The 23,346-nt window shown below is 40.7% G+C and overlaps 1 protein-coding gene and 1 non-coding gene across 2 annotated transcripts in view; both read right to left on the reverse strand.

Annotated features, from left to right (window-relative positions):
- Window positions 1-23,346, reverse strand: part of RYR3 (ryanodine receptor 3) — a 511,070-nt gene that overhangs the window by 249,521 nt on the left and 238,203 nt on the right. Inside the window, exons 11-13 of the mRNA XM_032343182.1 lie at window positions 17,345-17,518; window positions 13,503-13,624; window positions 1,037-1,205 (exon numbers count right to left, since the gene is read on the reverse strand). Coding sequence (XP_032199073.1) covers window positions 1,037-1,205; window positions 13,503-13,624; window positions 17,345-17,518 — 465 coding nt within the window. The remainder of the gene's footprint in view (window positions 1-1,036; window positions 1,206-13,502; window positions 13,625-17,344; window positions 17,519-23,346) is intronic.
- Window positions 18,751-18,856, reverse strand: LOC116592118. Its single transcript, XR_004286311.1, has one exon. It is a non-coding gene; the product is annotated as a U6 spliceosomal RNA (small nuclear RNA).

Below are 23,346 nucleotides of genomic sequence, written 5' to 3' on the forward strand. Positions count from 1 at the left end.
ACAGCCCTCAATACAGTTCCTATTTTCCTATTAAATCTCAAGAAATTCCATTCAGATGCATAAGACAACCATACTTGCTTCCTCCTGCTCCTCTGTCAAAAGGGTAGGATTTAGAGACAATAAAACCGAAAGTAGATTTTAACTGTTTCTCTTCTTAATGACAATATGATGCTGCCCAGTGAAAACATCTGTGCCTCGTTGTTTTTAAAGAGAGAGAGAGTCTCAGTAGCCTTTCGGGCATCATGTCCCCAGAGCCAGTCTGCTTGGATCAGGAGACTGAGCAGGGACGGGTCTATAGGTCCCTAACTTTGGAAACAGCCAAGGAACAAGCCCTGTTTCCAGGAACAGAGGCGATGCAGGGGTGGGACCATGGCCTGTTAATGCCAAATCATCACATCCAAGTTCAAAGAAGGCCTGTGACTTTTCCAAGATCACACCTCGCCAGGGATGAAGCCTAGGATGGAGCCAGAACTTGATCCAGGGCCTCCTGGGTCCCAAGTTAGTTTTTCCTTGCATCCAGGTCTCCTCCCTTGTGATCCAGACACTCGGGTTCTTGGTAAGACCTGACTTTACTTGTTATCTTTCAAGTTCAGGTCCCCACTTATTGCAGACATGGTAGAACCTGGGCCTTTGTATTTTTTCAAACAGGTTTCCTAGGTAATTCTGACAGCTTCTAAAATTTGGGAATCACAGCCAATGCCGTGCTTTAATAGCTGAGACTGAGCACAGATTGGGATATACACGCGCCCTGCGGCACTGAAGTTTTGAAGACTTGGAGTCTTTCAACTTCAGTGGGAGTGTGCCAAGATCCATGGTTACAATGTGTACTGGGAGCGTATCCGCGGGTGGCGGACAGGGAAGGTCAGCTGCCAATGCATCCTTTCCTTTCCGGCGTCCCTCTCTCTCTTGTTCTTCCATAGCTACCCGCATGCACGGAGACAAAGCTGAACTGCCATCATAAGGATACGCCAGCTCTGGAATCTCTGCATTTATTCTCTCGCAAAGAGAATCTCAACTTTTAATTTTTTCGACTTACCTCCTCCTTGAAGAGATTCTGTCTGTTCTTGAGCGAGCGGAGTTTGTTCTGTTTGTCCTCGTGCTGCATCTCCTCCTCTGGGGGCTGAAAGTAGGCAATCAAGTCCTGCAAGGTCTGCAGGACCTCTTGGATCGGCAGGGTGACAGGGGCCGCTGCGCGGTTGTTCCCGCTAAAAACACAAGATGGATGCGGCTCAGGTCTGGGCCTTGGGTGGGGACCCTGACGAGCGTCCGCTGGGTCCTGGTTCTTACCTGCCCCACGATGGGCACCAGGCCCTGCTTCCCGCAGCAGTCGCCGAGTGATTACCACACATTCACGTCTGCCAACCAAAAGAGCCACAGAAGAAAACATCTGACTCGATTTTAAAGACCTTATGTCAACAAAGGGAAAGGACCCGTGCCTTCTGCCATGCTTTCTCATTTTCTGCATAAGGACACTTAAAAATAACTTACTAACTCACAGTTCTTTTGAACGATCCCAGATTCCTCTTGGAATAGGTTAAAACACTAGGTTGGAAGGGTTTCTATCAACTCCATCTGTGCTTTTGCCTTCTCTCTCCCTTTCTGTCTCTTTCTCTCTTCATGGTATTCATGTCTCTGCATGGTTTTTTTTTTCATCAAGGTTTTGTGTGTGTGCAGGTACACATGAGCTCCTCTTCCCCCTTTGTGGAGGAAAGTCAGTCTCCTCCTGACTTCCTCTGTGTGGCCTCCCCACTTTTTCTCAGCAGTCGACCCCTTCTCTCCGCATTCTTCCTCTCTGTCTTCATGTCCCCTCCTCAGTATTCCCTCCCGCACCACCTCTCTTGCTCTCTCTGTTGTGGCTCTCCTATCCTGAATGTCTGTTTCTGTCCAACTTGGTCAGAGTTTTTCAAAAAGTCTTGTGATTAAATCCCGTCAATACAGAAAGACCACAAATCTCCACAGGTGGGAAAAAGAAGCCATTTCCCATCCCCTTGATGGGTACATTGGTGAGCCTTCTGGAGAGCAAAGGCTATAAGGAGGAAGGGGAAATTGGACCCATCCCCTGTGAAACTGCCTCACTGCCCCAGGGAACTGGGAACTGTATAAATCACCTCAGAACTTTTCCTTGGGTCAATTTCTAAGGAGTTCTCCTCAGCATTGACAGGATATTTGGTTACCTATAGTCTGGACACATGCTAAGAAAAGACTTACCAGGCCTAAAGCAAAGGCTTAACGAGCCCAAAGAACACTCAGATTATGAAGTGACAATTCCAAATTTGTATACAAAAAGGCCAAGTGGATGAGATGAGGACAGAACCCCAGTGGACTACAGACACGGAGGGCCTTCTCACCAGGGTGGGCGCTGGCCCACGGGAAGAGCTACGGAAATACTCACTTATGACTATCCGAGATACTACAGGAAATAGAGAGTGGGAAAGAGAATGCTGTGAGGACATGAAGTGAAGGTTTGGGAAGACCAAACCCAGTCAGGAATGACTTCCTAATTCTAGATTCAAGGAAAAAATGAATACAGTATCTCCAGTTGGTTTGGCCCAGATGCAGATTCTCCCAATCCTTGCCCCCCTTTTTTAAAAATTTTGAGTTTACTAGAAACAATGACATGAGTTAAGTAAATAGTGTTGCTTTGGAGATAGATAGATAGATATAGATATCTATATCTATATCTATCTATCTATATATATATAATGAAAAGATAAAAGACATTTTTAGCATTTTTGTAGTTTGAAGAGAGAACTATACAGGGGGCCAGAAAACCCAATTTATAGTCATTGCTATGAACGTATGATATTTGGAGTGTCTTTAAGCCTCCTGTGCTTGGTTTTCCAACTAGAAAATAGGAACGGTACAACCTTTATTATTGCCAGGGTCCTTCTGGGTCTAATTTTGTTCTGTGGGTTCTCATTGCTAGATTGCTTCATCTTGTCCCTTCAAAATCCATCAATATGATAGTATTCCACTGGACTAAAGGAAGATCCCTTCTTCCCTCAAAGCAGAACACATCCCACCCACAGGCCTGGCACTAGGGACAGTGGGGAAACAGACACGACCTCTGAATGGCTTCATAGTGATCACTTTCTACTCCAGAACCTTGGGGGAGACCCAGATGCACCCAGGATAGGGACAAGATGGTGTCTCAATTCAGAACGAACTACAATGGTACCTTAGTCATCCCAGCTTTTTTTTTTTTTCCTGCTCTCTGATTCAGCCACTGCCCCACTATGTTCCCAGATCTTTGCAAGGACTTCTTTTGTTTAATTCAAGTAAGATCTCAGGGGATTCTGAATATTTACCATACTATTACCATAACACAATTATTTATGTAATATTTCCATCCTAAGGTTAAACTCAGGACAGCTGGATAGTATCTACTCGTCAGCAGGATTTCTGAGACTCCCTCACCTTTCACATCGTTCATGTGTCTTACTGGACAGCTCCCAGCAACTGCTGGGATGATGAGCAGGATGATGAGACAGCACAAGCAAACTTTAACCTTTCTTCCTCGTTGTTCTTTCTTCTTCCTTCCCTATTCATTTAACTTTAATTTGCTTTCTCAGAAGGCCACCCCCCTCCTTCTGGTTTCCATTGTACACAGAATGTTCTGTCATTTTCTCAAAAAAGATAGGAGGGGAGAATCTCCTTACCATTTTTTTTTTTTTTTTAGTCTTTCACTTCCCAGCTCTTGCAAAATCCAAGTACTATGGCTTTCGCAGCCCCCATCCCTGCTGCACAGGTTTATTTTTCAGCAGTCCTCCTTTCTTCTAAAACATCCTGTGGCTCAGACAACTAAGAATTTCCCCAACCGACAGGGGAACATCCAGATCATCTGACTGAGGAACTCAGGAAATCCTCTCCCTCACAAAAATGATGATAAAATGGGGCAAAATCATCCTAAACAATTTTTTTTAAGAACTTTGACCAAAGGCATACAACAAATTGAGGTTTTTTTGTTTCTTTGTTTGTTTATTTTAAATAATGAGGTTTGGTGAGGCCACCTGGGTGGCTCAGTTGGTTAAGCGTCTGCCGTCAGCTCCAGTCATGACCCCTGGGTCCTGGTATAGAGCCTCACATTAGGCTTCTGGTTCAGTGGGGAACCTGCTTCTCCTTCTCTCTCTGCCTGCTGCTCCCCTGCTTATGCCCTCTCTTTCTCAAATAAATGAATAAAATATTTTTAAAAAAATTTAAAAAAAGAATGAGCCTTGTTAAAGATGTAGGAACCTATGGTATTTCAGCCTGAGGCTGTCCTCAGGCCCACCTCTAGCTTTAGATCAAAGAAGTTCTAACAAGGTGGGGCAGACCCTGAGCAAGGTCACACATGTACTCAGGAAGAACTGGAGAGGGATGTAGCCATCTACTTATCTCTGGCTGAATCTGAGGTTGTGGGCAAGCAGAAAGTGAAATCCAGGACAGACCTAAAACTGTGTGAACTCTGAATGTGTTATCTAACCCACAAGCAGGCCCATCACCAAATACCTATAAGAAATATAAGGCGACCAGGCTGAGCTTGTAAGAAATACTGAGGGAAGTTCTTCAGGTTGAAAGAAAATGACACCAGATAGTAACTAGAATCTATATGTAGGAATAAAGAGCACTAGTAAAAGTAATTATGTAGGCAAATAAAAATATGGTATAAATATGTTCATTTCTCTTTTGTTTTTATATTTTTAAAAAACAAACAGATGGGGCACCTGGGTGGCTCAGTTGTTAAGTGCCGGCTCTCAGCTAATGTCATGATCCCAGTATCCTGGGATTGAGCCCCGCATCAGGCTCCCTGCCTCTCCCTCTCCCACTCTCCCTGCTTGTATTGCCTCTCTTGCTGTGTCTTTCTCTGTCAAATAAATAAAATCTTTAAAAATATAATAAAAAATTAAAAACGAATGGATAAGAAAATAATTGTAAAAAAAATAATTGTAAAAAAAATTGTACTGCTGGGCTTATACCAAAGGAGGATGTAATATATGTAGCAGTATTATTTCAAGGAGGAAAGCGAGAATGAAATGCTGGAGCAAAGTTGTTTGCTTTTATGTGTTAAGTTAGTTTTAATTCGAGGTAGAGTGTCACAAATTAAACACCTACCAAGTTGCCTAGAACAACCACTAAGAATATAACTCAAGACAGTAGTAAAAATAAATAAATAAATAAAAATAAACCCCCAAATCCCCAAATCCCTCAGCAAAGGAATTAAAATGGTAGACTAGAAAATATCCAAAACAAAAGAAGGCAATAAAGGAGGAAGACAGAAACAAAAAGAACATGAGATATATAAAAATCAGATAGCAACATGGCAGACATAAATTCAACAGTTTAAATAATTACATTATCTATAAATGGATTACACACACCAATAAAAGGAGAAGACTGTCAGAGTACATTTAGAAAACAAGATTCAATGTATCCTCTGTACAAGACACACTTTATAGATTCAAAGACACAGGTTGCAAGTAAAAGGCGTGAAGAACTTATTCCTTGCCAACAGTAACCACGATCTGTATGTGAGACCTCTGGAGTGGCTCTACAAATTAGACTTTAAGATAAAAAATGTTCATAGAGAAAAAAAGGGAAATGTTTTCTAATTATAAAAAAGTCAATTTATCAGGGAGATATATCCGTTATGAACATATAACCACCCAACAACAGACACCAAACTACATGAAAGCTGAAGTTGGGAAAACCAAGGGAGAAACAGACAATTCAGCCTAATAGTGAGAGATTAAACACCCTATTCTCAGTTAACATAACATTTTCTAATGTAACTAGTTTATAAAAGGCAAAACCACATGATCATCCAAATAGACAAAGAAAAAGAATTTGCCAAAATCTAACACATTCAAGATAAAAGAAACCTCTTAACAAACACTGGAACTCAAGAGAACTTCCTCACCCCTATAAAAGTCACCTACAAAAGCCCTACAATTTGCATCATATTCAATAAACAAAGACTGAGTGTTTTCCTGTTAAGATAGGAACAAGAAAAGGATATCTGTTTTTTCCACTTTTATTTCACATTGTAATGGATGTTCTATCCACTGCAATCAAGGTGGGGGGGTGGTGAGGAGCAGGAAAGAAAGGGCATCCATTTTGTAAAGGAGAAAAAAACAGAACTTTATTAACAAATGACATGATCCTGTTTGTAGATAAAGAATGCACACCAAAAAAAAAAAAAAATCCACTAGAATAAACTTTTCAAATAAGTCACAGGACGCATGATTGATATTTAAAAAACTCAATTTCTGTTCCTTCCGTATTATGTATGCAGTGAACAATTTGAAAAGAAATTAAGAGAACAATTCCAACTGTAGTAGCATCAAAAATACTTAGGGATAACTTTTATAGAAGACACCTAAGGTCTTTTATCCATTTTGAGTTTATCTTTGTGTACGGTGTAAGAGAATGGTCCGAGTTTCAACGTGAGACAGGAATCCATCAGAATCCTAGAGGAGAACATAGGCAGTAATCTCTTCGATCTCAGCCACAGCAACTTCTTTCAAGATATGTCTCCAAAGGCAAAGGAAACAAAAGCGAAAATAAACTTTTGGGACTTCATCAAAATCAAAAGCTTCTGCACAGCAAAGGAAATAATCAAGAAAACAAAGAGGCAACCCACGGAATGGGAGAAGATATTTGCAAATGACAGTACAGACAAAAGGTTGATATCCAGGATCTATAATAAACTCTTCAAACTCAACACACACAAAACAGAAAATCATATCAAAAAATGGGCAGAAGATATGAATAGACACTTCTCCAATGAAGACATACAAATGGCTATCAGACACATGAATAAATGTTTATCATCACTAGCCATCAGGGAGATTCAAATTAAAATCACATTGAGATATCACCTTACACCAGTTAGAATGGCCCAAATTAACAAGACAGGAAACAACATATGTTGGAGGGGATGTGGAGAAAGGGGAACCCTCTTACACTGTTGGTGGGAATGCAAGTTGGTGCAGCCTCTTTGGAGAACAGTGTGGAGATTCCTCAAGAAATTAAAAATAGAACTTCCCTATGACCCTGCCATTGCACTCCTGGGTATTTACCCCAAAGATACAGATGTCATGAAAAGAAGGGCCATCTGTACCCCAATGTTTATAGCAGCAATGGCCGTGGTCGCCAAACTGTGGAAAGAACCAAGATGCCCTTCAATGGACGAATGGATAAGGAAGATGTGGTCCATATATACTATGGAGTATTATGCCTCCATCAGAAAGGATGAATACCCAACTTTTGTAGCAACATGGACGGGACTGGAAGAGATTATGCTGAGTGAAATAAGTCAAGCAGAGAGAGTCAATTATCATATGGTTTCACTTATTTGTGGAGCATAACAAATAGCATGGAGGACATGGGGAGTTAGAGAGGAGAAGGGAGCTGGGGGAAATTGGAAGGGGAGGTGAACCATGAGAGACTATGGACTCTGAAAAACAATCTGAGGGGTTTGAAGTGGTGGGGGGGGTGGGAAGTTGGGGTACCAGGTGGTGGGGATTATAGAGGGCACGGATTGCATGGAGCACTGGGTGTGGTGAAAAAATAATGAATACTGTCATGCTGAAAAAAAAAAAAGACACTTAAGACAAACATTGAAAACTATAATATCTTGCAGAAAGGATTTCAAGAAGAAAAGATAAAGGGAGAGACATTCTACATGAATTAGAAGATTCAGTACAGTTAAGATAAAAGTTCTTCCACCAAATTGATCTAAAGTTTCAATGCATTTCCTATCAATATCCTGGCAAGCAAAAGTTGACAAATTTACCCTAAAATTTATATGGGAATTCAAAGGACCCAGAAAAGCCAAAATAATTTTGAAAAAAAAGTACAAAACTAGAGGATTCTATCGGATTTCAATACTTACTATAAAGCTATGTTCATCAGGACAGTGTTGTTTTGAGAGACATGTAAGCCAGTAGAATAGAATTGAGGGTCTAGAAACATACCCTTAAATTTATGGTCACTTGGCTTTTGACAAAGGTGCCAAGGGAACGTGATGGAGGAAAGAGCCTTTCAAAGAATTAGGCAAGGACAATGAGGTATCAAAATGATCCACTTTAAAAGGAAAAAAAAAAAAAAGGAATTTCAATTCTTACATCAGGCCATATCCAAAAACAGATTCAACATGGATCACAGAGCTAATGTAAGAGCTTAAATTATAAAACTTTCAGAAGAAACACAGGAGAAAGTCCTGGTGACTCTGGGTTGGGCAAGAGCTCTTAGGACACTCAAAGGCACAATCCAGAAACAAAAGTTATGTTAAATTGGACTTCACCAATATTAAAATGTTTGTGCTTCAAAGATATCATTAAGAAAAGGAGGGGAAAAAGCCACAGACTAAGAGAAAATATCTTCAAATCACGAAGCAATAGAAAACTTGCAACCAGAAGATACAAAGAATTGTCAAATGTCAGCGTGAAGACAAATCACCCAACCAAAAACAGGCAAAGCCTTGATTACATTTTCCTAAAGAAGATATATGAATAGCTAATAAGTACATGAAAAGACATTCAAAATCATTAGTCATTTTGGAAATGCAAATTAAAATCATAACAGCATACTGCTTCATAAGCCACTAGAATATCTACAATCAAAAACAGACAATACGGGTGTGGAGAAATTGGAACTTTGTATATCTGAGTGGAACATAAAATGGCGTATCTGCTTTGGAAAGAGGGCTTCCAGTTTCCTAAAAAATTAGGCATACCCAAATATCCAGTGGACTTTGTTAAGTGAAATAAGCAAGGCACAAAAAGACAAATTTTGTATGATTCTGGTTAAATTAGTGAAATTCATAGAAAGGTTGAATACTGTTTACCAGGGCCTGGTGGAGAGTGGGGAAGAAGGCAGAGTTATTGTTTAATGGGTATAGATTTCTGTTTCCAATGTTGTAGAAGTTCTGGGGATGGACAGTGGTGATGATTGTACAAAAATCTGAATTTGGTTAATATCACAAATGGTACACTTAACACTGGTTGAAATGGTAAATGCTATGCTCTGTATATTTTATCATAAAAATATAAACATGTTGGGGCACCTGGGTGGCTCAGTTGGTTAAATGTCTGCATTTGGCTCAGGTCAGGATCCTGGGGTCCTAGGACTGAGCCCCACATTGGGCTCCCCACTCAGCAGAGAGTCTGCTTCTCCCTTTGCCTCTACCCCTCCCTCAATTTATGCTTTTTCTCTCGCTTACTCTCTCTCAAGTAAAATCCTTTAAAAAAAAATTACATATAAATGTTAAACAAATTACATATGACTTTGCAATTCTACTTCCTGGTATTTATCCAAGAGAAATAAAAATACATACCCAAAGACTTTTACACAAATATCCATGGAACCAATGCTGATAATAAACAAAAACAGAAAAAACCCACTGATTCTCAACTGACAAACAGAATGCGAGGTATATCTATACCTGTCCGTTTCTCTCTCTTTCTAGATCTTTCTATATACACCTGTGGGTATATACACACACACACACACAATCATATATATATATATATGTGTGTGTGTGTGTATGTGTGTATATATACATATATATACACAGTATATATACTTGTAGTACAATACAACCTCAAGGGATCAACCTCAAGAAATGTAATACTAAGGGAAAAGGCCAGGATCAAAAGACAATATAATGTATGAATCAACTTACAAAGGTATTAAATCAAGAGAGACCAAGACTATATGATTGGTTGTCTAATGCTGGGGGCGGGAAATAATATATACTACAATAGGCATAAGGGATCTTTTTGGGGTGATAGAAATGCTTGAAAAGCAAATTATGGAGATAGTTGCTTTGCTCAGTAAAGTTATTAAAATTCACTGAGTTGCACACTTAAAAGGATGGATTTTATGATATGTAAATTATAACCCAATAAAGCTGTTTAAAAATAATTTTCCCACTGTCAGGTATGTAACTCCCACTGACTTTTTAAAGTAATAGCTTTATTAAAATATAATTCACATATTACACAATCATCTATTTAAAGGGTGCAATTCAGTGGTTTAATGGTTTTCAGTATATTTATAGTTTGGCAACCATTGCCTCAATCAATTTTTGAACTTTTTCATCAGTTTCCGTCCAAATCCCATACCCATTAGCAGTCACTGCCCCTGTCCCCTCTGGGCAACCACTGATCTACTTTCTGTCTCTATGGAAATGCCTATTCTGGATATCTCATATAAGTAGAATCCTATCATGAACAGCCTCTATCAATACTTCATTCCTTTTTATGGATAAGTAATACTCCATTGTGCGAAAACGGCACATTTTGTTTATCCAACCATCATTGGTCTTTTGGGTTGTTATCATTTTGTGGCTAATATGAATAATGCTGTTTGGAACATCTGCGTACCAGTTTTTGAGTAGACATATTTCATATCTCTTAGGTATATAACCTAGGAGTGAAATAATTCGGTCATATGTTTAACTTTTTGAGGAATTTCCAGATGGTATTCCAATATGGCTGCCAACATTTTACATTCCCACCAACAATATATGAAGGTTCCAACTTCTCCACATCCTGTCTCACGCTTCTTATTAAGTCTCTTTAATTATAGCCATCCCTGTGGGAGTAAAATTCTCTCACTCTGGTTTTGATTTGCATTTTTCCTCATGGCTAATGGCATTGACTGTCTTTTCATATGCTTATTGGCCATTTGCGTATTTTCTTTGGAGAAATGTCTATTCAGATCTTTGTCCATTTTGTAAATCGGTCCATTTGTCTTTTTAAGGTTGAGCTGTAAGAGTTCTTTATTCCAAATACAAGTCTCTTGTCAGATACATGATTTGAAATATTCTTTCCCATCACCTAGGTTGTTTTTTCACTTTCTTGATGGTTCCCCTTGCAGCAAAAACCTTTTTAATTTGATCAAGTCCAGTTTATATATATTCTTTTATTGCTTCTGTTTCTGGTGTCATATTGAATAAGCCACTGCCTAATTCAAGGTCATAAAAATTCAAGCCTATGTTTTCTTCCCTAGTTTTTATAGTTTTAGGTCTTATAATTAGGTCTTTGATCCATTTTGAATTCATTTTTATATAGTTATGAGGCAGGGGCCTCTGACTTGTAAGACAGGCACAAGGGCAGTGTTTCAGAGAACTGAGAACCAAATAAAAAAATAAAGCCATTCAACCTCTAGGATGATGGTTCTGGAGATAGTCAAGACTACATGAAAAGCTCATTTTTGCACACAGCCATCTTTTAATTCCTGTACCAAGCTATTCATTCTAATATCCTTTCTCTGAAGAAGGGGAGCAGGTCTGGACATTTTGGGGAATAGAAAGGAGGAAGCACTTTGTTTGGGGATCACAGGAAACCAGTGATAGTGGAATGGCTGATGTGTAGGCCCCAGTTCCGTTCTGTGGTAAGAATACCTCATTGTCTACTTTCCCTTCTCTATTTTGGTAATGGGTTGCCTGAGTGGTACTGGGAACACAGCCTACCAACCAGACAATATATTTCTCAATCTCCCTGCAGTTAGGTGTGGTCATCTGACTGATTTTAATTAGTTGAGTACAAGAAAAGCGATCTACTTCTAGGTCATATTTTTTTTTTTAAAGATTTTATTTATTTGACAGAGAGAAATCACAAGTAGACGGAGAGGCAGGCAGAGAGAGAGAGGGAAGCAGGCTCCCTGCTGAGCAGAGAGCCCGATGTGGGACTTGATCCCAGCACCCTGAGATCATGACCCGAGCCGAAGGCAGAGGCTTAACCCACTGAGCCACCCAGGCGCCCCTAGGTCATATTTTTAAACAAAAGAAATCACTTCTCCTCCACCACTCCCAATTTCCTCACCCCACCCCACTACCCCCCTTTTTTTTTCTTGCAGTACAGATTTGAGAAATGATGCTAGCCACGTTATTTTTGATCATGTACACGAGGAAAATATACCAGGATAGTTGGTCTCAGTGGTGTTGAATATTAGAATCTCCTGGGGAGCTTGAATCAAAAGCTGGTGTTTGAATCCCATCACAGAAATTCTAGAGATGTTTTTTTACTATTTGTATTTTTTTAAAGATTCATTTACTTATTTCAGAGAAAGAGAGAGCAAGCAAGCTGGGGGGAGGGGCAGAGGGAAAGAATCTCAAGCGGACTCCAGGCTGAGCTCAAATCTCACGACTCTGAGGTCATGACCTGAGCTGAAATCAAGAGTTGGATGCTTAACCAACTGAGTCACCCAGCTGGCCCACCACAGAAATTCTAATGCAATTGGTATGAGATGCCACCTAGGCATCAGGGTATTAAAAACTCTCCATGGGGTGCCTGGGTGGCTCAGCACATTAAAGCCTCTGCCTTCGGCTCAGGTCATGATCCCAGGGTCCAGGGATGGAGTCCTGCATCGGGCTTTCTGCTCAGCAGGGAGCCTGCTTCCCTTCCTCTCTCTCTCTGCCTACCTGTGATCTCTGTCAAATAAATAAAATCTTAAAAACAACAACAACAAAAACAAAACCCAACTCTCCAGACGAATCTCACATGTGGCCAAAGGTAAGACCCTTCCTCCGGGGCAATGGTTTGTCAACTTCAGCATGCTTCAGCATCAGCTGGAGGGCCTATCAAAACATGATTTCCTGGAATATCATCTTCCAGGTGTCTAATTCGGCGACACCTGAGAATGTGTATTTTTTAACACATTCTCAGGTGATGCTACTGTGCTGGTCCAGGTACACTTTAAGAAACCAGCAAGATAAAAGGACCCTGAGCCTCAGTAGCCCAACCTGGGCTACCTTATATTCTTAGTTAGATGAGAATAAATGTATCTTTAACTGTAACGGCAGCTTAGCCTATATCCTAACTAACACACATTACTTGGATCGCAGTATTCCAACTGGAAAAGTCAAGGGAAACAAAATTGTTCTCATTTCATGCAAATTCACGCACGCAGTTTAAGGCCCCTCGGCATTAGAGCTCTTTTCCTACAAAAGAAGGATGACTTGGAACACTGCACTGTTTACAACAGAATCCATTTCTCCCGGTAGTTGGTGAACACAGTCCACAGCGTTCTGCTCTGGCAGCACTGTTTAGGCATTGAGGGGATTATGACCCACGCAGGCACCTCAGTTACTGTTCCCATTTAAGTCCCAGCCACAGGTGGGTAACTCAAGGCTTTCAATGTAAATCCACTTGGATCAAAACCATAGCAACGATTCTGAATGATGGAGAAAGCTTTTCTAAACAGGGCAAACCTATGAATCCAAAAGGGACCTGCAGTGCTCCAGGCACTCATCACTTAATTTTCGGGAGGAGACCCTGGGTATTCCTGATGCCAACCCGAGGCACCAGTGGGGGCATAAGCATGTGTGGGGCCAAGGGTAAAGCTGGGAGGTTATCTTCTGAGAAAGACTATTTAGTCCCAAGCTCTCTGTGATAAAACTCTTTGCTGATGTTTAATAATTTCCTGAAAACTTGTAGTATCAAAAGGGGATGGGGAGGTGGGATTGGATGGCCCCAGAGTAGAAACTAACAGAAGAAAGGAAGGAGCTTCTGTACCTCACAAACTGGCTGAATAAGGCGGTTGTGTTCCGGATGATGCGAGCAGCCTGCGACTCCTCGCGCTGGCATCTCTGCAGTGTTAACCCGTCGTCCATGTGGCCTTCCTGGTGGAGTATGACCTACCCACAGAGCCAAGGACACCGCATCCAGTTACACGCTACTTCATAGCTGGACAGTCACCATTTCTTACCAGATTCCCCCCATCCCTTGTATTCCTTCACCCCAACCAAGTTCCCCCATACCCTCTTGAAAACGGGCCATTAATGGAGTTATTCTGCCTGCACTCCCCATTACTGACCTATGAATCATTCCTGAGACACAGTGTTTTGATGAAAGTGAAATTTTATGTGCCACTGTGGTATGAGTTACAGTAAATTCCTTAGGCTTAGACGGCCCATTTGAAAAGGTGCAAACATATTTTGTAATAGATTTTTCTCTTGAAATGAACAAAACTTACCCTTGGAAATGGAAGAAAGTCACTTTGTTCAGAGCCTTTCCTCCAGAGATAAATTGAGCAAGAAAAGCAAGTTAAAGAAAAATGCTCTACTGGGACTGGGCTTGGGTTCCTCTCCTGAAGGATAGTTCCTGCTGAATGTACAACTGGGGAAGGAACTCTTCTCATGGAGGCTGAGAAGGGCGTTTGAAGGCACAGGCTCTGATAGTAGCTGATATGGATTCTAGTCCTACTTTCTTACTTTCTAGCTGTGTGATGACAAGCAAGTTACTTAAATTCTCTTTGCTTCAAATTCACCACCAAATGGACTTCTAGAGTCATTTTGAGGATTAAATGATCTACATATCAATCACTAACCATGTTTCCCAGAATCTAGGAAGTACTCAGTGAATATTTCTTATAAGGGGCTGTATATTACTGATCTCAAATCATTTATCTAAAAGCTAAATATATGTATTTATTACCAGTGACATCAGGTATAATTTTTGAGCATGGTTACCAGCTTTGAATATGGAGGTCAGTGGGTTTCTTCCCTTGAAAGGGTCAAGTGTATGCATATACCATCTAGGGTGGTTTGAGGCTGGTTCAAGTCAGACTTAAACCCTTGTTCAAGTTCTTGACAAGGTTCCTCTTGAAGTAAGTTAAGGGAAGAGAGACCATTTGTAGGTGCCAGGGTCTGGGGTGGGGTCAATTACATAAAACCAGGTTTCAGCAAATATCTTTAGGAAAAGGGGTTCCAGTCTCTCTTGTTCTTAGCTCAAAGAAACTTCTTTTCCTTTCCGTGTAAAGATCTCTGGTTATTTATTCTTCTGAAATTGTGTCCTAACATAATGAGTTCACACATGAAGGAGAACACTGGCTTGCCAAAGTTTATATTCAGTTTTGACAATGACCTTGCACCCCATCTGTATACTGTAGCATAAGGGTTAGCCAAGGATACCCCTAGCACTAGATTCACCAACTGTTTCAGAACAGTTGTGGGCAGTGAGAACTGCCCAGCAACTGTTTAACAAGGGTGCATTGAGATTTGGCAATGCATTGCTATTAGGTTCATTCTGGCCCCAGTCCCAGTATTTGGGCCCCTAAAGACCAAAATCCTGACATTTCTGCTTGTTCAGATAACACATTCAAACCAGCCAGCCAAACAGGAAAGTAATGAGAAGTAGGGGGAATGCAGCTGTTAGGACCCTGTTATTATGGGCCCTACTGATCACCGCAGCCCACTTGTCTCTAGGAGGATTCCCATAATTCAAGAGAAGACAGCAGAAGCCTGGGACAGGAATGGCAAAGAGAGCACTTCCTTTAAAGGGAGTTACCATTAGGTTTTTCACGCTGTCTATTTTCCATTGGTTTTTCTAGGTCCCTGTTTTGTTTTATAAAATGCTTAAAACAGATTTGAACATCGTTTGTATTTTTAGAAAGAAACTTAACCTGCTTCTCACAAAATAGAGCAGGGCAGCCCTGTCAGGGGCTGAACATCATGACATCATTTAGAGAGTTTCTGAAAGGACCTTCCAGATTCACATGCACATGGCTGCAGTTAAAGGAATATGTAGACTATAGTCCTGGACGAGAAAGGCAGGGACAGGCAGAAGTCAGCAACACAAGGTGGGACTTCTCCTCGTCAACAGGGTCATTTGAGTGTGTCTCCTCCCAAGAGGAGAACCGAGATCCACAAATTCCACCCCTTTAAATGCCATCATTATCTTAAGAGGTATGGAATATTGTGGAGACTCTAGATGGTACCATTGTACTCTATAGAGGATTTAATTTTCTTCTGATGGATGCCAAAAATCCACCCATCTTACCAGCCTATCTTCAAGTTGTCCTTATTTCTAGGGGTAGTTCATACTCTTAGGATAGAGCCCTTTTGAGATTTAACTGAAAGCCTACTATATTTTCAAGGGCTGTTCGAACTTGAGGGACCCTAAACCCCAATCTTATTATCCCTAGGATTGTCATGCTATTGTCATCTCCACTTTGCTCTTCTCCATTAGAGAAGCATGGTGTGCTTTCTGTTTGCTATCCTGGCTTCAAAGCCCACCCCCCGTCAGCTTAAGGGGAAATTGTATATAGAATTTCAGGTTCATGTTTCTACAGTTCCCTCCATTCTAGAACCGTGGCCCCGTAAGTCCCAGAAACCCTGGCCAACCTTATCTCTCACCTGTCTCTCTAGCCCAGTGAAGCTAACACAAGACCCCATTCCTTGGTGCTGTAACTCTGCCAATATGCTGAGCGGCAGGTAGAGACCAAGGTGCGCTCACTTAGTGCACTGGCCTTCTGTCTGGGGTCTTTAGTACTTCTGTCCTAGAGGCATACCCTGGTTGTTGAAGCCATCAAGTGGTTTTGGTCTTCCTTCCTTCCTTCCTTCCTTCCTTCCTTCCTTCCTTCCTTCCTTTCTTTCTTTCTTTCTTTCTTTCTTTTTGTTTTTGTATTTTATCCAGTTTTGATAACTCTTTATAGAGGAAGGGAATGGGCTATAGCTTAGTCAGCGTACTTGTTATTTATTTTATTTTCCCTCTCCTTCTCGTGATTTCAGTTTCCCATTTCTGGATACTTTCCTGGGTATGTTTTCCTTACACAAAAGCAAGCTATCTCCTTATGGTTTGCTCCCATGCTCCTTTCTTACAACAATCTGCATTCTGAACTTTCCATCACCTCCTTATTAGGCTGCTAAACCCAAGCTACAGGGTACAATGGCTCCCAGAACCCTCTCCTAGGGTTCCTTGACTACCCAAAACAGTGTTTTGTAAGGGTTTTTCCAAGGGAAATCATGCCCCTGGCATCTATTTTCTGGTTCTTATCAAAAGAAACACTACTACTTTTCTGGCAAAAGGATGTGGTGTGTCTCTATGCCAGTTTTCCACTGCAGCTGGCTGGGATGGGCCACTCAAATCATGTCCATTCCGTGGATGTAGCCTCAACACACAATATCTCATCTTTCTGCACTTTGGTTCCTGTGGGCTTGTTATCATGCAATCTGCATTTTCTCTGTAGCAATTCTATTTAGTCTCTATATTATGAAAACCACATAGTAACTCAATTATCCACTTAAAGGAAGAGAGCAATGGTGTGAATAATCCCCAAACAGCATACCACTAAGAGTTATTATTTCAGGTTTTCAAGTGCGCTGAACAAATTCTATCCCCTCCTCAGATTTGCCATGTATTTAACGTTTTCTTTTTTTTTCTTTTCTTTTGCACTGAAAATGGGGTCAAAATAACCAAATGAAAGAGTAAAACCTGTCACAAGAAAACTCTTCAGAATAGCAAAAATAGTAAGAAGTGAAGATACATCATGTTTGTCTTATTCTCATAATCACTTTTCTTGCCTAGCTGCTCCTACTTCGGGGTAAAACAATTCCAGACAGCCTCTCTGACCCCACCTTTCTTTTCAGAGGTCCAAGGCGGGAGGTCTTGGCATCTTGTGCTTTGTAGGTCACCCACAGACCGCTGGCTATATGCTGCACAAAGCAGACAGAATCTCCATACTTAATTTCTGGAACGCCCATGCCTTCTATATCTCGCTTGTGACTGGAATCCAATTTCTCCTTGATTTCCTATTTCACAGAAAATGAAACAAACATGGGCACATCTGATTAAATAGAAATGCAATATAGAGAACAAATCACCTGTGCAGAATTTGTAAGCCCCGGAACCCATTACCCAAATCTTCATGATGTGCCTGTCCAAGCCAGGATTTCAGAAAGACTTGCTTCCCTTATCTGCCATTAACTGTAAAAATCAATGGATTCCAAGTTTCAGCCACTTTAGTAATTACTTACATCTATGGGGGAAGGAGGCAGTTGGTAGGGTCTCTTTTTGGTTCTGATCGTAGATACTTCTCTGTTACCTATTCTAGTTTTCTCATCCTGACTCAGCCCCCTTAATAATCATCAACACTTTAGGGGCCAATTAACTTATTTTCAGCAAGTTGTATCTTCTGTAATTTTAACGGTTATCTGATAGAAACTGCCTGACTGGAGGCGTTAAGTGTATCTGTTAACAATACATAAATGTCTTTCATAGGAATCAGCAGAGAGAGGAGACCCGTGGATCAGGTAGGGGCCATAGTGCGGGAAGCGAAACGCAATCATCGGAGTCTCTGTCTCTCACGGCCTCCTCGCCTGTGTGTTGCAGTCAATGGCTTTCATTCTTCAGTTGCTACTGTTTCACTACAGCTTTTCTCCAGGATGGAAAAAGGAGTGGCTGCGCATCTGGGGTGTCTGGGGACACGCTGATGTACCTGGGATGGAGTGAGCTGGAAGGCCGACCCGGGGCGCACAGTAACTCTGTCCTTTTCTCATCAATCAGGGCCTCTGAAAGGTTTGACTCTACTTCCATTCCTTCTCTACATCTCGCATTAAATTTCTCACTTGTAAAAGCCATTAGCTGGACAGCATTTTCAATTTTTTTCAGCATAAAAAAATGCAGGATGCTGTTCCCTCTGCTTGTGACCACGTGACTCTCCCTCCCGATGATGCAACAGCAGCAGCACACTTCCTGAACTCTCACTGTGTGCGAGGCAGTGTTCTTTTTTTTTTTTAATTAATTTATTTTTTTAAATAAACATATAATGTATTTTTATCCCCAGGGGTACACGTCTATGAATCGCCAGGTTTACACATTTCACAGCACTCATCATAACACATACCCTCCCCAATGTCCATATCCCCACCACCCTCTCCCATCCCCCCTCCCCCCAGCAATCCTCAGTCTGTTTTTTGAGATTGAGTCTTTTACGGTTTATCTCCCTCCCAATCCCATCTTCTTTCATTTTTTCTTTTCCTACAAAAATACGGGACGCTTCACAAATTTGTGTGTCATCCTTGCGCAGGGGCCATGCTAATCTTCTTGTATTGTTCCAATTTTAGTATATGTGCTGCCAAAGCGAGCACACGAGGCAGTGTTCTAAGTTTCTTACATGGGTTGACTCTTCACAACAGCTTTGGGTGCAACAGCAAATACGACCCCAGTTTTTCAGAGAAGAAAATGAAGACACAGAGGGATGGACAATTTACCCGAGGTCCCTTCAAGAAGTCATCAAAGAGCTAAGACTTCAACCAGGAAGTCCAGCTCCAGAGACTGTTCTTTCCCCTCCTCTGAACTCCTACTCACCCTTCAATACCCTATTCAAATGCTGCCTTCCCTGTGAGGGCAGAGTAGTCTCTCCCACTGGACTTCCCCCAGCACGCTCTCATTCCTTCATTGAGCACTTAGCACATCATAGTGTAAATGGGCTTGTTTATAAGACTCTTTCCCTGTGCCAGACTAAAAAAGATAATCAAGGGCATGGGTCAGACTTCAATTAATTTTGGATTCCTGATACAGAGAATCAGGTGCCTTTCAATTACTTAATAAGCATATATATTTGGCTAAGCTATTTTTTTTCTTTCAAATACTTTTTTTTTTTCATTTCATTTCTGATTTCCTTCAAACCTTCAAAACAGCAAAATTAATTGTTTTGTGTACATTTATTTATAGGATCCTCTTGGGCAATGTTAATACTTCACAAGAAAATTCTTATTTTAAATGTATGTTGAAACATAGGCTGGATTTTTAAATATGACATTTCTCAAAATGATTATTTCTAAAAGAAACTTATCTTTGGTTTTATTACAAAAGCCAATGGAAAACAGAATTTGATCTACTAGAACTTCTTTGAAGGTGGGTGGTCAAGACTGCATTGATTTCACAGGACGATGGATACTTGATTTTCATTCCAAAATACCCGTCCTGAAGATACTTAGGCCAGTAATAGGAATTAAAATGTGCCAAAGTTCTTCTCTCCAGCCTGTTCTTTAAACCACAGACAATGCAGCAAAAGATACATACTGCAGCTGTTAAATATGAATAATTACACTGATTGCCAAGTGCTCAGTTAAAATAGTGCATGCTCACAAGCTATCAATGACTACACTCCATTTATTTTCCCAATTTTGTTTATTTAAATATGACTTGGCCAGAAGAAGAGAAATGCTAGGATGTATTTTTCTTGAGCCTGAAATCAATGGATCATGACTGTTTATAGAATGGGGTATCTCTCAGTGTCTTTGCTTTTACAAAACAGTATGCACTCCCAAAACTCTCTGATGGTTACTGCAGTAGCCACTTCCAATTTCAAAGAATAGGAGCAACAGCAAAAGAAACTAAGATATGGAGACAAACCAATACTAAAGCCTACTCAACCCGAACCTAAATACCACCATGGATACACTAAGCAAACAAGAGTGGTCCATGATAAAGAAGCCAGATTCGGCTGATGGCAGGTTGGGGACCTTGACTTCTGAGCACTAATGGTCCCCTCTGTGTTCACTCAAATATGACCTCATAAGCACTTACTCTATTGCTAGAAATGGACTGTTTCTAAATGGTAGGGCTAATCCAATTACTCCCTTCCATTAACTCCCCAATTCCTAGAAGATACAATTTTCATTTCTGAAGTTCATATATACAATATGCTTTAACCAAATTGGACTATATTTCTTTGATATATCAAGGTTCCCTTCCTCTGGGCCTTTACTCACACTACACTTTCTGCATGGAAATCCCCTATTTCATCTTTGCATCTTTACATGTCATCCAGCAAGCCTTTCCCAGATCCACCTTTGCATTTCCCCTGATCCTGTGGCACTTTCCTTCTCTCTCAAGCTCTTTACCATCTTCTGGGATAGGAATCCCTTGCTGGCATGGTTCCTGTCCCCTACCAGATTGAAAACTCTCCAAGGACAAAACTTGGATTTGCTTGTCTTTGCTTAAAATAGGTTGTAAATAACCTGCTTTTGTTTTTTTTTGTTCTGTGGGTATCAATTTTTTTTTTTTAATCTCCATCAACCTTCCCTATGTTAGATGATTAGTGGATTCTAAGGGGGAATAGGATTCTTGGTGTTGAAGTGTAATCATCATCTCCTGTCTCCACAGAGAATTTATGAAATGGTCATGACCATATCACAAGCATCAAATAAATATCTGGTTTAGATGATTAAGTTTCTGCTCTCCAGAGTGATTTAAGATTTCTAGGAGGACAAGGAAGGGAACTGCAACTAGGGTTTGTCTAGTGCCTACTCAGAGCAAAGTATTTTGCTTAATACTCTACAATGACAATACCATCAGTGAATTTACCAGAGACCTACAAAGTGCTATATATTATGTATGATACTTTAAGAATATTTTCTCTCAACCTTTTAATGGTCCTTCTGTCTTCAGTTCTCTTACTCTATAGATAACAAAACTGAGGTTTGCAGAATTTGAGTAATTTGCTCAAAGTCCTGTAGCTAAGTAATGGAACAGAATCCAAAATCAAGTAGAATTCCAAATCCCATTTGTCATTTGAACATAGTTTTCTGAATGTTTTTCATTAGCACAGTTGAGGATTAATTATATTAGTGTTTCAGTTGTTTTAAGGCTATTACAAAGAAGAAAAGGCCAAAAGTTTGAAAATGTATGCAGTTATTTTACGAAACAATGGCTCTGGGCTCATAGAAACGTTAGGGTCATACATACAAACCAATAATGACAGCAAGGTCTATCTTCAAGGGGCAACTGGAGTTTGGGAGAGAGAAGACCTTATTGTGCTTGAAAGTTGGGGATGATTTTTACAAGACAGACACCTGATATGAGCTTGGCTAGGAGTAAGAAGTGAGAAAGGAAAGAAGGAAGGTGACTTGGTTTTGGTAAGACAGGTGTTTTGTGGCAAGGAGTGTGGTTGATGCCCAGGAAGGGACTTGAACAACAAGGACTCTAAACTTTGTACAAGTTTCTCCAACTCACAATGTTAACAGACTTTGTCTGGGAAAAGAGGACTTTGGATGAGTTCAGTTCTTTATCTTCTTCCAGGAGTCAAAGGGAACATTAGGGCTTAAAGAATATGGATTGTTAGGAGTTGTATAATAAAAAACAAAATAACAGAAGAAAATAAAGCCTGCTGAACTCTGATAATGCAGCAAGTGCAGCCAAACAGCTTTAAAAAAATTCATAAAATTATTGTTTGGTATACCTCTTGGGAAAAGCTAGTGTTGGCAATGGAAAGCCATAGAGAATTTTAAGTAGAGGGTTAACACAGGGCTGTGTCTTAGAATAATTGTTCCAGCAGTAGTGTGAATTACATATTGAAAAGAAACAAGGCCAGAGACAGGTGATTTTTAAGCTATGACATCAGTACCTAGGGTATCTGGAATGGAGAAGCTCCTAATTCATGTTTATTAATTAGAGTGAAATTTGTTACTTGACACATTGAAACTGCCTGTGTCCACAGAGGACAGCAAGGTACCTTTCCAACAGACTGTAAGCACCTAAAAATGTTTCAGGGGTAAATGTTCATGGGAAGATGAGAACCATTCATGGATACTGGGGTAGGCCATCAAGAAAGGTCTGGTTAGCCCATCCCTTCCTAGAGCAACCTTCCTGTCTCTGGAGAAACCTTGAGAAACAGCCTTTAGGTTCACTTCCCCACAAATATAGTCCTTTCCCAAATTTCGAATCTAGAATAGGAGGTCTTAGAATGGCCTTAAAGAAGTCATGCACTGCAAGACATTGCTAGGATCCTGGCTGGATGGGAGGCCAAGGAAAACTCTCTGCTGTTTACTGTGTGTTGGGAGACCAGACTCATCTACATGAAGGAAGGTGCACTTCTCCAGTGGCCTCTTCTTTCCATCTTTCTCCTTTATTTCCTACATCATCAGCATGAGGTAGACAGCGCTACTGACATTTCATGGATAAGGAGACACACTCCCAGGTCATCTTCCTGTCTCACTGAATCCTCATAACCACCCTTCCAGACATACTTCTTCACCCCCATTTCTTGGAACAAAAAAAGAGAGAGAGAGAGAGAGAGAGAGAGAGAGAGACATTAAGGCTGACCAGCAAATGAGGAGCCAGGATTCTCACTCAGGTTTCCTCTACTTCAAAGCTTTTGGTTTTCCTTGACTTCTTCTCTATTAGATCCACTCTGAACAATAAGACTTGAGAATCATTGATTTAAATTTTAAAAATACTGTGTAGACTGTCAGAATGGCTAAAATTAACAACACAGGAAACAACAGGTGTTGGTGAAGATGCAGAGAAAGGGGAATCCTCTTGCACTGTTGGGGGTATGCAAGCTAGTACAACCACCGTGGAGAATAGTATGGAGGTTCCTCAGAAAGTTAAAAATAGAGTTACCCTATGCCTTGGCAATTGCACTAGTAGGTATTTACCCAAAGGATACAAAAATACAGATTTGAAGGGGCACATGCACCCCGATGTTTATAGCAGCAATGTCTACAGTCGCCAAACTATAGAAAGAGCCCAAGTGTCCATCAACAAATGGACATATTATGGGATATTATTCAGCCACCAAAAAGAATGAAATCTTGCCATTTGCAGCAATATGGATGGAGCCAGAGGGCAT

The sequence above is a fragment of the Mustela erminea genome, chromosome 5 (genome assembly GCF_009829155.1).
Source record: "Mustela erminea isolate mMusErm1 chromosome 5, mMusErm1.Pri, whole genome shotgun sequence".
Classification (NCBI taxonomy): Eukaryota; Metazoa; Chordata; class Mammalia; order Carnivora; family Mustelidae; genus Mustela; species Mustela erminea.